Source organism: Aspergillus lentulus (genome assembly GCF_001445615.1).
Source record: "Aspergillus lentulus DNA, contig: Alt08, strain: IFM 54703, whole genome shotgun sequence".
In the NCBI taxonomy this organism is placed as follows: domain Eukaryota; kingdom Fungi; phylum Ascomycota; class Eurotiomycetes; order Eurotiales; family Aspergillaceae; genus Aspergillus; species Aspergillus lentulus.
This window is the reverse complement of record NW_028322118.1, coordinates 4,413,864-4,426,715: the sequence shown is the minus strand read 5'-3', so window position 1 is coordinate 4,426,715 and position 12,852 is coordinate 4,413,864. Positions and strand designations below refer to the sequence as shown.

Below are 12,852 nucleotides of genomic sequence, written 5' to 3'. Positions count from 1 at the left end.
AGTTTTGACCTACCATGATCATCTGTGTGGCGCATTCCGCTATCTTGTTGTATCTCCCAGTTCGAGAAGCCATGACTGTTATTTCTGGACGGTGCTTGATATATGATGCTACGGTGTCATTTCCAACGCGATCATTCCTTCAGATTGAGTCTACTTCATCCTGGCGATCGGAAGAAGTGAAGCCTTTACGTCGCTTGGTCAGCGGTTATTGATGATAGAATGAATTGAATCTCGCGCGAATAGAATGGCAAGTCCATTTATATCCTCGATCCCGTGTAGCATGACTGATCAGCCACATGATTCTACCGTCCTGGTAGTGGTCGCCCGATGGCCATGACCGCCAGGCTTTTGATGTATTAATGAACACGGCAGCGCTTCAGCAATCCAGTCCCAAAAGATTGGTCAACGTAGAATACGGAGGAGAAAAGGAAAGGCCTCTCCTCGTCGGATATGAATGCTATGTAAGGCGCTCGTCATGAGATAATAATTGAGGAATTGCATTACTGGCTTTGAACATTTAGCCGCCTGACTTGCGCTTGTCGGTCGCTTCTTCATCGTCATCCCCCTTGCCTTCAGCCTTTTCTTTCCGCCGCTGTACAACGTCCCAATTATAGACACGAGCTGTAGCGACTTCAATGGTCTATTCAAGGGTCAGTCAAAACTCGACAGGAAAGGAACAGTACTCTTGTACGCACAGTAATCTGCTCCCTCAGAAACTCCAGATCCTCATCACAGTTCGCTAGACTCTGCTCTGCGGCAGAGAGCTTCTCCGAGAGCATCGTCTCGGCCTCGGAGATGGGGTACGCGAGCATGACGTTCGCCCCGAGCCAGAGGTATACTTCGTCAGTGTCGGCGGGGGAGATCTCTGCGCGCGCGTAGAGGGTATCGTTTAACTCGAAGCTGGTTTCGAGGGTTGAGGAGGAGTTTGTCTGCCATTACCCATCTTTCTTCAGCATGCAATTACCGCAAAGTGGTGTTGGTCGGTGACTGGACTCGGTGACCTACTTCTTTCTGCATCTTCAAGAACCGCACGACGTCTAAAGTCTTCCTGATGTCGGGGATTTTCTCGCGGAGACCTGCCGCTCGGCGCTGGGTGTTGAGTTCCATGAATTGGTATTTGGAGATCATCTCCTGGAAGCGCTGCAGGGTGGGTTCCACGTCTGCGCGCGATGCGACGTAGTCGCTAACATTGTCAATGAAGGGGGCGGCGGGGATTCCGCGCGGGTTCGTTTGTGTTGTTACGGTGCTGGATTTGGGTGGTTGTCAGTTCTGATGTGCTGGTGTGGTAAACTGGAGGGGGGCATGTGAGGGGTGATGAACATTTTCTTTTCCCTCGCGTTTCCAACTTACCTGGATTTCTTCTCTGCCATTGTGGAGTTGGGTGACGGCATGCAAAGTCCGAGCCCCAGGGTATGATATTAAGTGAGTAGAGGGCGATATGGCGAAGAGGGCCGATCTGAGGATAGCGGGCGATGAAGCCGGTGATATTATTGATTGGAGGTGATGGGTGTGGGGGAGCTCACTTGCCTAATCGGGCAAGGTCCCATCATCGTCATGTTATTATCGCCTGGCCAAGTTTCCATCCCTCCAAGTATCTACAAAAGTATCTAGACAACATCCCATATCAAGTATCGCAATATAACCAACTATTGATGAAATATGGACTGAAACTCCCATCTACCCAACCACCCACCACAAACACGATGGTCCTCCTCGTCACAACCACTCATATCATCTCCGCACTCGAGGCCGTTCCCTCCTCTTCGCGCAAGGAGCTGGACCTCCCCGACTCTCTGAGTATCGACTCCCCAATTTCACACGAGCAAGTGATCCGTCTATCACGCTACTTCCGCAATGCCGGGAACAGCACCAGCTCCGCCCCAACCCCAGACAGAAGCCTCAACTCGCTCCTCCGCGGCACAAAAGTCTACGTCCCCCCTCCGCCTAAGAAACCTGAACCTGTACGTTCTCCCCTCTTCTTCCCCAGCGTGCACCAAGTATTAACCAAAATGATGACTAGAGTCCCGAGTACCTCGCCCTAAAGGCCCGCCTCCTCGCCGCCGCCGAAGCAGACGCCTACAACCGCATGACAGCCACAACATTCGCACTCTCCGCAGCAGGGCACAGCGGGCCCTCGCCGATCTTCTCCTCCTCCACGCCGACTCTCTCCGCCCTTCACGACTCCAAAGCACCCGCCGTTGATACGGAGACCACAGACCCGCTCACCCCTTCGCTGGTACTGAACATTTTTCTCTCGGTGCTCATCACGGGGTTCAGTGTGTACTGGGCGCTGACGAGCTTCCGTACCCCTGATATCTTGGTGAGCTCTGTATCCTCTTTGTGGCGAGGACAGCCACCCAGCAAACCAAGTGCGAATAGGGTGATTGCGGGCGCGTCAGAGCCGGTGCGGGTTCTGGTGTCCCTGTTTGCCGCGCTGATGGTGGGTGTGGCGGAGGTGTTGATCTATGCGATTTATCTTCAAAAGGTTGACCAGGCGCGGGCGCGTGAGAGGCGCATCAAGGAGCGGAAGGAGGTAGTGGAGAGTAATGTGGTTGGTGGTCGAGCCGGCAAGACGGATAAGGAGGGGATCCAGAGGATTGACGGATGTCAGGAGACGATATGGGGAAGGGGTGCGAATGGAGGCGTGCGGCGGAGGGTGAGGGAGAAATGGGAGGAGAAGGAGAGTCAGAGGAGCCACGATAATGCGGGATGACTGTAAGTTACAATTCCATACTGTTGAAAGACAAAGAAATGGATTTATTCGTCCGCATGTTCCAGATCTCTGGACATCGGAGCGGAAATGACTGAGTTATAAATCAATGCATGGTATTCGTCTATCAAAATCTAACCTCAAATCTACAGCGTCGCTTGTGGCATCAGAATCAGCGGATATGCTGCTGCTCAAGTCATTATAATTAATGGTCGTCAGTAACGGGAGGTGCATCATGCATGGTTTCATCATGTCAACAGGTTGGGAGAAATCGCTTTTGTTCAAACTGGCAGACTGTCAACAGTCTCGATCGAGGAAATGGGTATCAGGGGAAATGAAAAAAATCAGACCCGCTTCTCGAGAAGGAGGTGACCCTTTGGGGTCTTTGCGACAAAACCATCGTCTCGGCTGAAGACTTTTTCGCCTCGGACCCAGGTTTCGCGGACCATGCCTCGAAGGATACGACCCTGGTAGGGGGAGCACTTGTTGCGGAAAAGCATGGTGCTGGGCTTAACGACCCATTCGGCAGTGTCGTCAAAGACACAGATATCCGCGTCAAAGCCCGGGACGAGGTCGCCCTTTTGGTTCTGCAGGCCGACCTGCGCCGCAGTGTTGGCACAGCACAATCGCACAATATCCTGAAGGGCACGCTTGGTGTTGGCGTCATCGGGGGCGGAAGTCAGGTTCTTGCGACGGCTGAGCTCGGTCCACATGATAGGAAGTCCCAGACCGACTGATGAGATTCCACCCCAGGCGGAGAAGAAGCTGCCGGAGTTTTCGACCTCGCCACTGGCGACATGATGGCCTGGAATATGGGATGGCAAGAGTTTCAGGTCCGGCGTGCAGGGAGAGTGGTCCGACACTACAGTCTTGATGACTCCGTCCTCGGCATGACGTTCAAGTTCGGCCCAGAGGCCGTCTTGGTTCAATTTGGAGCGGATGGGAGGGCAGCACTTATGTCGTGTGTCACCATCGCGAATCTCCTCAGCGGCTAGTGACAGATAGTGGAAGCACGTTTCAGCTGTGATTTTGACACCATCGGCGCGGGCTTTGCGCAGGAGAGGAATCACCTCCATGGCTGATAGGTGGACAATGTGCAGTGGGAGATTGGGGGCCAAGTGAGCCAGTGACAGGATCTCCTGCACGGCGCAAGTCTCGAAGACTGAGGGACGGGAGGCAAGGAAAGTGGAGTAAGCTTCCACAGGACCTGCTGGGGCCGCAGGGGGGTCAGAGGTACTGACAGCGTCTCCAACAGAGGCCGCGATGGGGGGTAACATCTCTGCGTGGAACATGAGGGTTGTGGGTTCATCGGCCAACTCCTTCATAGCCAACTTGATGTCCTCGGATGAAACAGCGGGGAACTCTTCCACCTGTCAAAGGATAAAGCGGTCAGTGTGCACCGAAGAACGCACGAGGGGGTAGATACATACACCACTATCGATAAGGAAACCCTTGAAACCGCGCACACCCTGCTGGACCAGAGCCTTGAGCTCGCCAGCATTGCCGGGGACGATACCGCCATAGAAACCAACATCCACCCAGCACTTGCCCTCGGCGGCCTGAATCTTTTCCTTTAGGCCGGCAACGGTTGTTGTTGGAGGAATGGCATTCAATGGCATATCAATCACTGTGGTGACGCCACCAAAGGCGGCGGCCTGTGTTCCAGTGTAGAAACCCTCCCACTCGGACCGGCCAGGCTCATTGAGGTGGACATGTGCATCGACCAAACCAGGCAAGAGGACATGAGGGGAATAGTCCGTATATGGAGTCCCCGCGGGGAAGTCAGACGCAGGAATGACCGAGTCAAAGACTGCAGTGATCTTGCCAGTGGTACGAGAGATAACAATGGTGGCTGATGTCAAACGGCCGGAGATAACGGCGCGCGAGGATGCCACCACGGAGATTGAAGGCATTTGAGGAGGAGCCTCCATGGTGAAGGGGGTATGAAGAAAGAGGATATAGGGAGAAAGAATGACGAAATGACTGAGAACGAGAGGAGAGGTACGGAGCAGTGAAAGAGAGAGAAACTCTGCCGTTTCCTCGAGGGAAGATTGGTGGGGGAGAGGAGAGAAATTGCTTGTTGATTGAGTGCTGATAAGGGGAGGATAAGAAGATAAGGAAAGTTTTGATAGTTGTTGATAAGGATAAGAAAATTGTTCTGGACCCGCCACTCGGCAGAAAATCGGGGGACGTCGAGACGGGTAAACAGAGAAGGAACACAAGGCCTATCCCAGAGATTTCCTATTATTATCATGGCTGACCCTGAAAGGACTCACCACTTATATACCAGAAGACCCCGGGGATACGGTCGAGTAACCCAGAACGCCGTCCACGGGGTGCGTGGGCCATCCGCACAGCCAGAATGGCGATCGAGATCACGATCCTTCGAAATACCCACTGATTCAGTTCGGATTACTCGATGGGAATTACGGAGTAGACTATGCCTCAAAGATTGGCTTCGGTTATTGCCCTTGAACATGCAGGCTCCCTGCCTATTGCTCAGGCTCCTGTTTCAGCAAATCTGACAGTCAAAATATAGTCCATCTCTTAAGTACAAACCACCCTTCCATACTACCCAGAAGCCTGTCATACACACTGTAAGGTATGGAGGACAGTCTGCATCGTCTGGATACCCTCATGCTTACCAGATCCGGTTATCGGAAGGCAAGTCCACAGGCAAAGTGGCAAGCGATCCGTAAAATACCGGCTGCGTAAAATTTTCATACTTCGTAACAATGGCCGCACTTCCGAGCCAATCACAAGTCTTTCCACCAAAAGGTGCCTGACGGGCGAGGCAATCTATCGGGCGTCTCCGCTGGTTCAATCGGGCATCTCCCTGCGGATTTCTCATCCCTCTTACTCGATCGAAACTCCTGGGCCGTCTCCTTTTACTCGATCAAAATGAGTTGACGAATGGAGTCATGATGAATGTGATAGCCATTGCTCTCTATAATTGGGCGCTTAGGAAGACTGTCAACACTCTGGAAAATTCTGTGCTCTCCCCCTCTTTCGGCGTCCTCCGTAAATTTTTGGCTGAAGGCCTGGCCGTCCTTCGTCCTTAAGTCGCTTAGATTGAGAGAGTGAGTGTGTCAACGTAGGTCCATCATGCATAGTGCAACAGGTCCGCGTACTATCGGGATCGTAGTACATTGTCATGCTTACTCGATCATTTCTCCGATTGCATCTGGCCTCGTCAAGGTGATATCAGCACGTTCGTTCAACAATTGTGTCAGTCTGATTCAACATGAGGCAACTGTGACTGCTTCGGATCAACACGCCGCTCTAGCTTTCTGCCGTGTTCCTTCCTCGTAGCACGCGATCCCAAATTGTCGTCTGACTCGACGGGGAAATCGTGACCGCGTATAAGCGGATTCATTGGTGCTTCCACACTATAACCTTCGGATGGCTAGTGTAAAGATAGTTGACGGGGTGTTAAACGGATGAATCGCAGCCACCTCGAAACGTCTCTTGAGCCCCCGTATCTTCTTTTGTCTGGTACTTTTGCGGCTGCAGACAACCCTTGCCGTCAGCACAAGATCCAGAGGCTCGTGCTTCGGTGCTGGCCGCCAGAAGGCAGCAGCTGACCTGTTAATAGACAGTGTAACGTTAGCATACCTCATCTTCAGGAAGGTTCGCCTTAAGACGAAATAGCAAGTTTAAGAGAGTTAAGACAGACATGTCAATATTAGCAGGCGTCAATCCACGTCGTTTTGATCGAAGTTGATCTCGAGAGACCAGCCTTTGATGATGACGACGATGTGTATCAGAGCGTACAGCTTCAGATCTCGCTTCTACATCCTTGTTCAGGACAAGGCCCTCCCAGCATGGACAGTTGGCCTTGAGCTCATAGTTGCATGTGCAGTGCTCGTGCCGCAGTGTCTAGTATCTGGAATTGTTTGGGATTGGAAACCGGTCCCGGACACTCCCGCCAACCTCAGAGAGATAACGTAGAGAACTGGTTGTATTGACGCCGGCAGAGATGATTCGTCGTCGTACGATTCAGTTTCCAAAAAATATGACCAGTAGTCTGAAGAAAACAGAGCCAAATGGATGTATCTTGTTGTACATGGATATATATATCTCTCCATCCTGGAAGATGTCTGCGAAAGTTCGATGATAGTTTTTGATAAATGTCATTCATCGATCAACGATTCGCTCATATTGGCATTTACCTCTTCAGAAGAGAACTATTCTCGGTAGCAGTTAACAAAGGTCACCTTATAAATAACTCACAGGTTGCATCACCTGTCACTTCCATGTTTCTTGCGGATTTGCGGAGTGCTTACTGGGCTATCTTTCCAGAATCAACCCACTCACTCACATCAAATGAGGAATGGCCTAATCACTTATCATCCATTAAGAAGCCAAAAACCTGTCTCACTAAATCAATACCAAAAAATGAACCCTCCGGAATTGATTTGGACAAGCGATCCACCGGACCGACCCGCCGGCAAGTGGGCCAAACAGGGGGCTAGAAACAAGAAGTATGACAGGATTAGAATCATTGACCGAGTCCTGAATTTGCAGAGAAGGCAGACAAATACCTAGGGTTTATCTGATCTGTTGAGGAAGACTGGGAGAAGCCGCATCTGGTTTCTTCACTGAAGAACACAGATTCAGCGTAGCGCTCTTCCTGCTTGAGAGTGCCGTAGTCCTGCATACATACGCCATTATAAACCACCAGATGTCGAGACTATCATTATAGTGGTAAGAAAATAAATCAACACTGGGCTGTTCAAATTAGGTGCTTACCTTCTCATGAGGTTACCACGCTATGATGCATATTGCAGTTTTGGACTGCTGGCATGCTCATTGCGTGCTTCCCGCAGAAATTACGAGATTCCATGGTTAGAAATGGATTTTCCCACTGGCAATGGCAGCTGTTTGAAGTTCAAAACCGGAAGTTTGTCAACGGAGATGTGCTGAAAGTGTATGCTGAGAATGAATATTGAGGTGAGCCTGATGGCTAAGACCTATTTCAGCTGGATAGATGGTTGACAACAATACTTGAATTAGAGAGTATGAGATCAAGAGGTAAGAGGGAATCGTCTCAGACAAGCCTCCTACTTCATATAAGGAATACGCACAAAATGCCAGGATAAAGAGTTCTCTCATTTTGGATCATTGAGAGCACCAGGTACGGAATGCTCGTTGACAATGCATACAAATTGAGACCATCTGACCGGACCCTTCTGGTGCCTCAACAAATCAACTGCACCGACCATTGAATATTCTGGGCAGAAGCGGTGCTCTTCGCCGACCTTAGGGTATAGCCCATTGAAAGTCAAAGTCATACGGACTGTAAAGACATCAACCAGTCAGCTAATCTCCATCCCCAGCAACGGTCTCCGAAGTGGCGCCATCCAATTCCTTGAACTCGAGATGTGCCTCGCCGTCAGACGGGTTCGCATACATCTTTGCCAGCCACTCAAGAATATCTCCCCAGGCCTTTGGCATGATGCATTCCGTATGCAGCGCCTCACCAGACGAGTAGCAATTGCAGCCATGTTCTTGAAAGCCTGATACGGGGAAGCCAACAGGTTTGTCGGAGAGCACGTAAGCACGGCAGCGAGAGGAAATGAAAGAGATGAACGATGATGGCACGGCCGGGCTCTCCTCGACGAGGTCGATATGGGTGTAATTGAGAGGGTTGGACAATGCGATGGCGGATATGTATGGTCTCCATGAGTCCCCTTGTAATGAGTTGGTGTCAGCAGGTTTCTACAACAGCCATGGCATAGAGAAGGAAGGGTAAGGCAAAGCATACACTCAGCTGCGAGATACCGAATCGCCCCTAGGCCTCCCTCGGACAAGCCAATGATGTCTATCTTCGCGTCCTCCCTGACGAGGCGACCGCGGGCCGAGAGTATCTCGTCAAAAACGCAGGCAACATGTTCCTGCCAGTCCTGGTTCGAAGGGATCTTGTTTCGACGGGTCATCGTCAATGGCGGATCGACGGCCGAGGACCGCGAAAGGGCGAGCCACGTTTGATGGGTGACTGCTCGACTGGAACCACAGTGCCAAATGAGCTGACCTGTATTCGCCAGAAGTAAAGCAGTGTCTGCATCTTTGAAGCCTGCTGCGGATCTCTGTGCCAAGATTGCTCTCGCAAAAGCCACAGCTGAACCTGCGTCGACGCCTTCTGTGCCTACAGTACGATATGCCCAGATACCAAGGTCCTGAATGGGCTCCCCAAACACAACGATGACGCGGGATGCGCGAGCCAGGTTTGCAGAGACCCAAACTGGAACATGAGGATCTCTAGGACCAGATGGGAGAGGAAGTCTGATGGTAGTGAGTCCCAGACTGCGCAGGCGTGAAGACACAACAGTGCGAATGCATTCTAGTCATGTCAGTGGATCAGCTGTCCGAACTCGGGCTGAAGAAGAGTTCCAAGAGTCTGACCGTTCATTGCTCCTCGTTGTAAATCGTTCCATCGGTCATTTCTATTGATCTTGAACTGGAATTCCTGTTCGGGATTGGCAATCTTTCGGATCTGGTCCTTTTCATTGATGAAGTATCTGCAACTTGCGTTAGACTTGGCAAGATTTAAACCCATTTCGCCGTCCCTTACCCAAGTTTCTCCAAGTCAGCAGGGAAGACAGGATCCTGAGGCAGATCCTGCGGACGGTAGACAAACATCCTCACGGATCTGGTTGCTTCCTTTCTCAGAAGTTGAGCGAGCACTGCGGGATTGCAGCTTGATGTAGGAAGAAAACAAGACCCTTGCTAAGAAGTTCTATAAATGTACCCCAGTAAAGGGAGTGAAGAGGGAGGCTTTGAGAGTTTCCAGCTAAGAGAATGTAAAAACAAAACGAAAGCTATAGTGAGAGGTGGGGTAGTTGAATTTGAAGAAAGTCGTATGCGATGAGAGCTGCAACTATCCGATGAGACGTAATATTGAAAAACAGGCGTTTGCTTCAGGGTGAATATGAACTGACTTTGCTTTCCCTCAGCCACTCTGAATGTGTTTGACCGGAGCACAAGGCATTGATTGCTGTATTGCTTCCTTTCGAGGGAATTACCCTCAACACCAACACCTGAGTGAGAGAAATATCATACAGGTGTATCTTCACCCATCTATCACCATGGCCCTAACGATTCAAATGTCCACTGACTGAAATTTCTCAATCGAGCATCGCATTTATTGTACATTTCTCAGAGAAGGAAAGGAGGATAAAACGCCTGCGTGCAAACCGGCCGTCCCAAAATCGCCAACATAATACAACCAGCAAAATAGAAGAACTCTACCAGCTCGCCTTCTTCACACCGGGGAGTTCACCATTAAGCGCCTGCTGGCGGAATTGATACTGTGACGAACAATTTGTATTAGCCAATCCGCTCAGACTATCGACAATCACCAGGCAAAATCACCAGGCAAGGACGTCACTTACTCTCGCAATCCTGAAATCGCGTATAACACTCCTGGCGATTCCTCCTGCTACACATCTGTTCTTGATCTGCGTCGGCCGGGTGTAGGCGTGCATCTGAGAAAGCTGCAGCTGAGCCTGGGCACGGACACGCTGGGGGAGGGTAGTGTTGCGGATGATGTAGCGGAGAGCTTGACTAGATAGTGTGAAGAGGACATGTCAGTTCTGAGTTACTTTCGCAAGCTTCCTTAGCTAGAGGCTGCTGGGCTTCCAGGGTGGTCATACCGGTCAGGCTCATATTGCTCAAAGACCTTGCGCTTCGTGTGGTCGCGGATCACGCGGGCATTGATAAACCCGCTGAGATCCAGCCTCTTCGATCTGAAGTGCGACATGGTGAATAGTGGAATGAACGTTAAGAGGTAGCTCTCTTCGCTGTCAAATGAATGTCTTGGGGCACCGGCGCAATAGAAAGCGGTTCAAACGGAGCGGCGGAGTTGGCAAAATGTGCCTTCCAGATCTGGTTAGCCCGGGATGGCCCAGATATCAGAACGATTCAATATAACTACCTCCGTAATCCTATTATGATCTATAAAATAGGTTTATGCTCTTTAGAATATGAATATGCTGCTTATTGAACTGACTATGTTTTACTTACCAATCGGACATGCGACAATCCCTCCGAGTACTCTAGTCTTGATACGGCCTCTTAGCCTAGAGAGGGATCACAGCGGAAAATAAAAGCCACCAATAGACGATATCGCTTCTGATAATTCCATCAGTGACAGTCAGCTAGTATGTGTGGTTTTCTGTCCGGTGGTTGAGAGCTGGAGTGTACGCTCTACACGCTCCTACAATTCCAGTGCCGTTCCGAAGAGTCGCGAGATGTCCATGAACGAGGTCAATTACTGTCGAGTACGTGCGACAAAGACCGAGAAAGAGATCACGGAAGTAATTGTACACCTTTACTATTCGTCAGAGTACCCCAATGCGGTAAATTCTATATGCTGGTACAGGTTGGCTGCACGCGAACTCAAAGCGAAGTGCAATAGCAATGCAGGAGTGATGCCACCATTGACCGTCCTCCTTCCTCCGCCATACTGGTATCATTGAAAATTTTTGAAATGAAATCAGTGCTTGACGTTCTTAGCGTTGGGGTTGCGGGGATCGTTCTTGAACTCCTCGGCTAGAAAAGAAAAACAGTAAATGTCAGTCATTGTTGATTGAAGTGATGGAATTCGAAATGCATGGTCGAGGCGCATCCGCAGAGGGATCCTTCCATCTAGTCGCAGGGCAAAAGGGAGGCTCACTGTTCATCAGAGCGTTGGCGAGAGAGTTGACGCCGTAGAGGATGACGACACCTGCAACAAAATTGTTGTTAGACTGGGGCATTCCGGGTCTGGCTAAGATCGAGACCGCTTTTCTGGGTCCAATCTGCGAGTTCAACATCTCCGCGATAAAATGAAGATGGCATACCGGCAGCGAAGAAAGGAGCCATAGGCTTGGCTGTGATTAAGCGGTTAGCGACATGATCCGATCACCATCGCACGAGTGTAGTAGGGGTCCTATAACATACCCACAGGGGCGGGGAACTTCTTTCCGAGGAGAGACATTGCGACTTATTATGCAATTTGAAGCTGACTTCTGGTTGCGGAGGGTTCAGAGAGTTGATAGAGCTTGAGAACGGTGCGACGAGGAGAAGCGGAAGCAACGAGGTTTTGCCCGGAAGGCCGATATCCGGCCGCTTTTACGGAGTGGAAACTAAACCAGTGCCGCTTTTATCGGCCCGCGGACCCCTCAGCAAATAAACAATGAAGACCAGAATGCGAGAAGACAGCAACATATCACACCCAGACGAAATTAATAGTAACATATGCTCCAACATGGCTGCATCACTTCAAGCCTCAGTTGACTCACTTCAATCCTCGTTACAAACCCTCGATTCATCCATCTCCACTCTCGACTCCGCTGTTAGCGACTTTCCCCGATTGTGCAAGGTCTTGCAGACAACGCGGGTAAGCGACATGATAGTACGACAAGCCTATCATTTCGATTGATTTGCTGATTCTTGGGTTGGATGCTAGCACTTTGAACTCCTTCCAGAACCTACTCTGCGCGAAGCACAGCAGTTACTCTTGGATGAAATCACACCGAGCATCGCGCATCTATTATCCTTAGCCTCAAACCATGTCGAAAAGCTCTCCCGTCGCGAACAGGCACTCAAAGCTAAATGCGAGCTCCAGGAGGGCCGCCTTCACTCCAACGACAGCCATCAATCCTCGAGTCGCGGTCTGGGCGCCATGCGCGATCGACACAGACAAGACGCTGGTAGTGCTGTCGCAAAAGCAGCGGAATACAGACGACTCGTCCAGAAGAAGGAACGGCTGAAGTACACGGTTGAGCGATTGGAGCTGCAGAGTCAGCAACGTGAACGTCAGCTGAGGAAAAGTATGGCTTTTCAATAAGTCCACAAGCGGAGTTGGGAATCTACCCTCGATTCGAAGAAGACTTTGTCGCGGACACTACGTCTACGGAATATATTGTCTGGTCGAAAACAGACAGTGAAGCTGCTGGTTATCTGCGACTATGCGATAGCACCTATGAGGACGCGAGTCCACCCCTCTATTCCGAGGAACAGCGCGTCTGGCGGGCCCGACGATCAAGGCAGCATGCCTTTCGATCACTACCGAGCGGACTTTGCGAGAAGCAGCAACTTGCAAACGGCGAAAAGGGCGCCTATGCCGACTTGGGCTGATCACTTCGGTGGTAGACCAA

General features: G+C 50.8%; 6 protein-coding genes across 6 annotated transcripts; 2 read left to right on the top strand and 4 right to left on the bottom strand.

The window, feature by feature from the left end:
• Positions 1 to 517: 517 nt before the first annotated feature.
• Positions 518 to 1,370, bottom strand: ALT_4627 (tubulin-binding prefolding complex subunit PAC10; the record flags this gene model as incomplete). Its single annotated transcript, XM_089599777.1, has 4 exons — positions 518 to 640; positions 696 to 900; positions 965 to 1,246; positions 1,351 to 1,370. 4 exons carry the CDS (start codon positions 1,368 to 1,370, stop codon positions 518 to 520), a joined length of 630 nt encoding a protein of 209 aa, XP_089456115.1.
• Positions 1,371 to 1,703: 333 nt separating this feature from the next.
• Positions 1,704 to 2,713, top strand: ALT_4626 (TMEM199/VMA12 family protein; the record flags this gene model as incomplete). Its single annotated transcript, XM_033558978.1, has 2 exons — positions 1,704 to 1,961; positions 2,021 to 2,713. 2 exons carry the CDS (start codon positions 1,704 to 1,706, stop codon positions 2,711 to 2,713), a joined length of 951 nt encoding a protein of 316 aa, XP_033414869.1.
• Positions 2,714 to 3,054: 341 nt separating this feature from the next.
• On the bottom strand, positions 3,055 to 4,641 carry ALT_4625 (allantoinase alX; the record flags this gene model as incomplete). The annotated part of the gene is made up of 2 exons (XM_033558979.1): positions 3,055 to 4,080; positions 4,141 to 4,641. 2 exons carry the CDS (start codon positions 4,639 to 4,641, stop codon positions 3,055 to 3,057), a joined length of 1,527 nt encoding a protein of 508 aa, XP_033414870.1.
• A 3,391-nt stretch (positions 4,642 to 8,032) lies between these two features.
• On the bottom strand, positions 8,033 to 9,352 carry ALT_4624 (uncharacterized protein; the record flags this gene model as incomplete). The annotated part of the gene is made up of 4 exons (XM_033558980.1): positions 8,033 to 8,403; positions 8,478 to 9,053; positions 9,116 to 9,231; positions 9,285 to 9,352. 4 exons carry the CDS (start codon positions 9,350 to 9,352, stop codon positions 8,033 to 8,035), a joined length of 1,131 nt encoding a protein of 376 aa, XP_033414871.1.
• Positions 9,353 to 9,957: 605 nt separating this feature from the next.
• Positions 9,958 to 10,472, bottom strand: ALT_4623 (mitochondrial 37S ribosomal protein uS14m; the record flags this gene model as incomplete). Its single annotated transcript, XM_033558981.1, has 3 exons — positions 9,958 to 10,020; positions 10,105 to 10,276; positions 10,366 to 10,472. 3 exons carry the CDS (start codon positions 10,470 to 10,472, stop codon positions 9,958 to 9,960), a joined length of 342 nt encoding a protein of 113 aa, XP_033414872.1.
• A 1,488-nt stretch (positions 10,473 to 11,960) lies between these two features.
• ALT_4622 (DASH complex subunit SPC19) lies at positions 11,961 to 12,832 on the top strand (the record flags this gene model as incomplete). The annotated part of the gene is made up of 3 exons (XM_089599776.1): positions 11,961 to 12,092; positions 12,162 to 12,525; positions 12,582 to 12,832. The coding sequence occupies 3 exons, from the start codon at positions 11,961 to 11,963 to the stop codon at positions 12,830 to 12,832; spliced, it is 747 nt and encodes a 248-aa protein (XP_089456114.1).
• Positions 12,833 to 12,852: the final 20 nt, after the last annotated feature.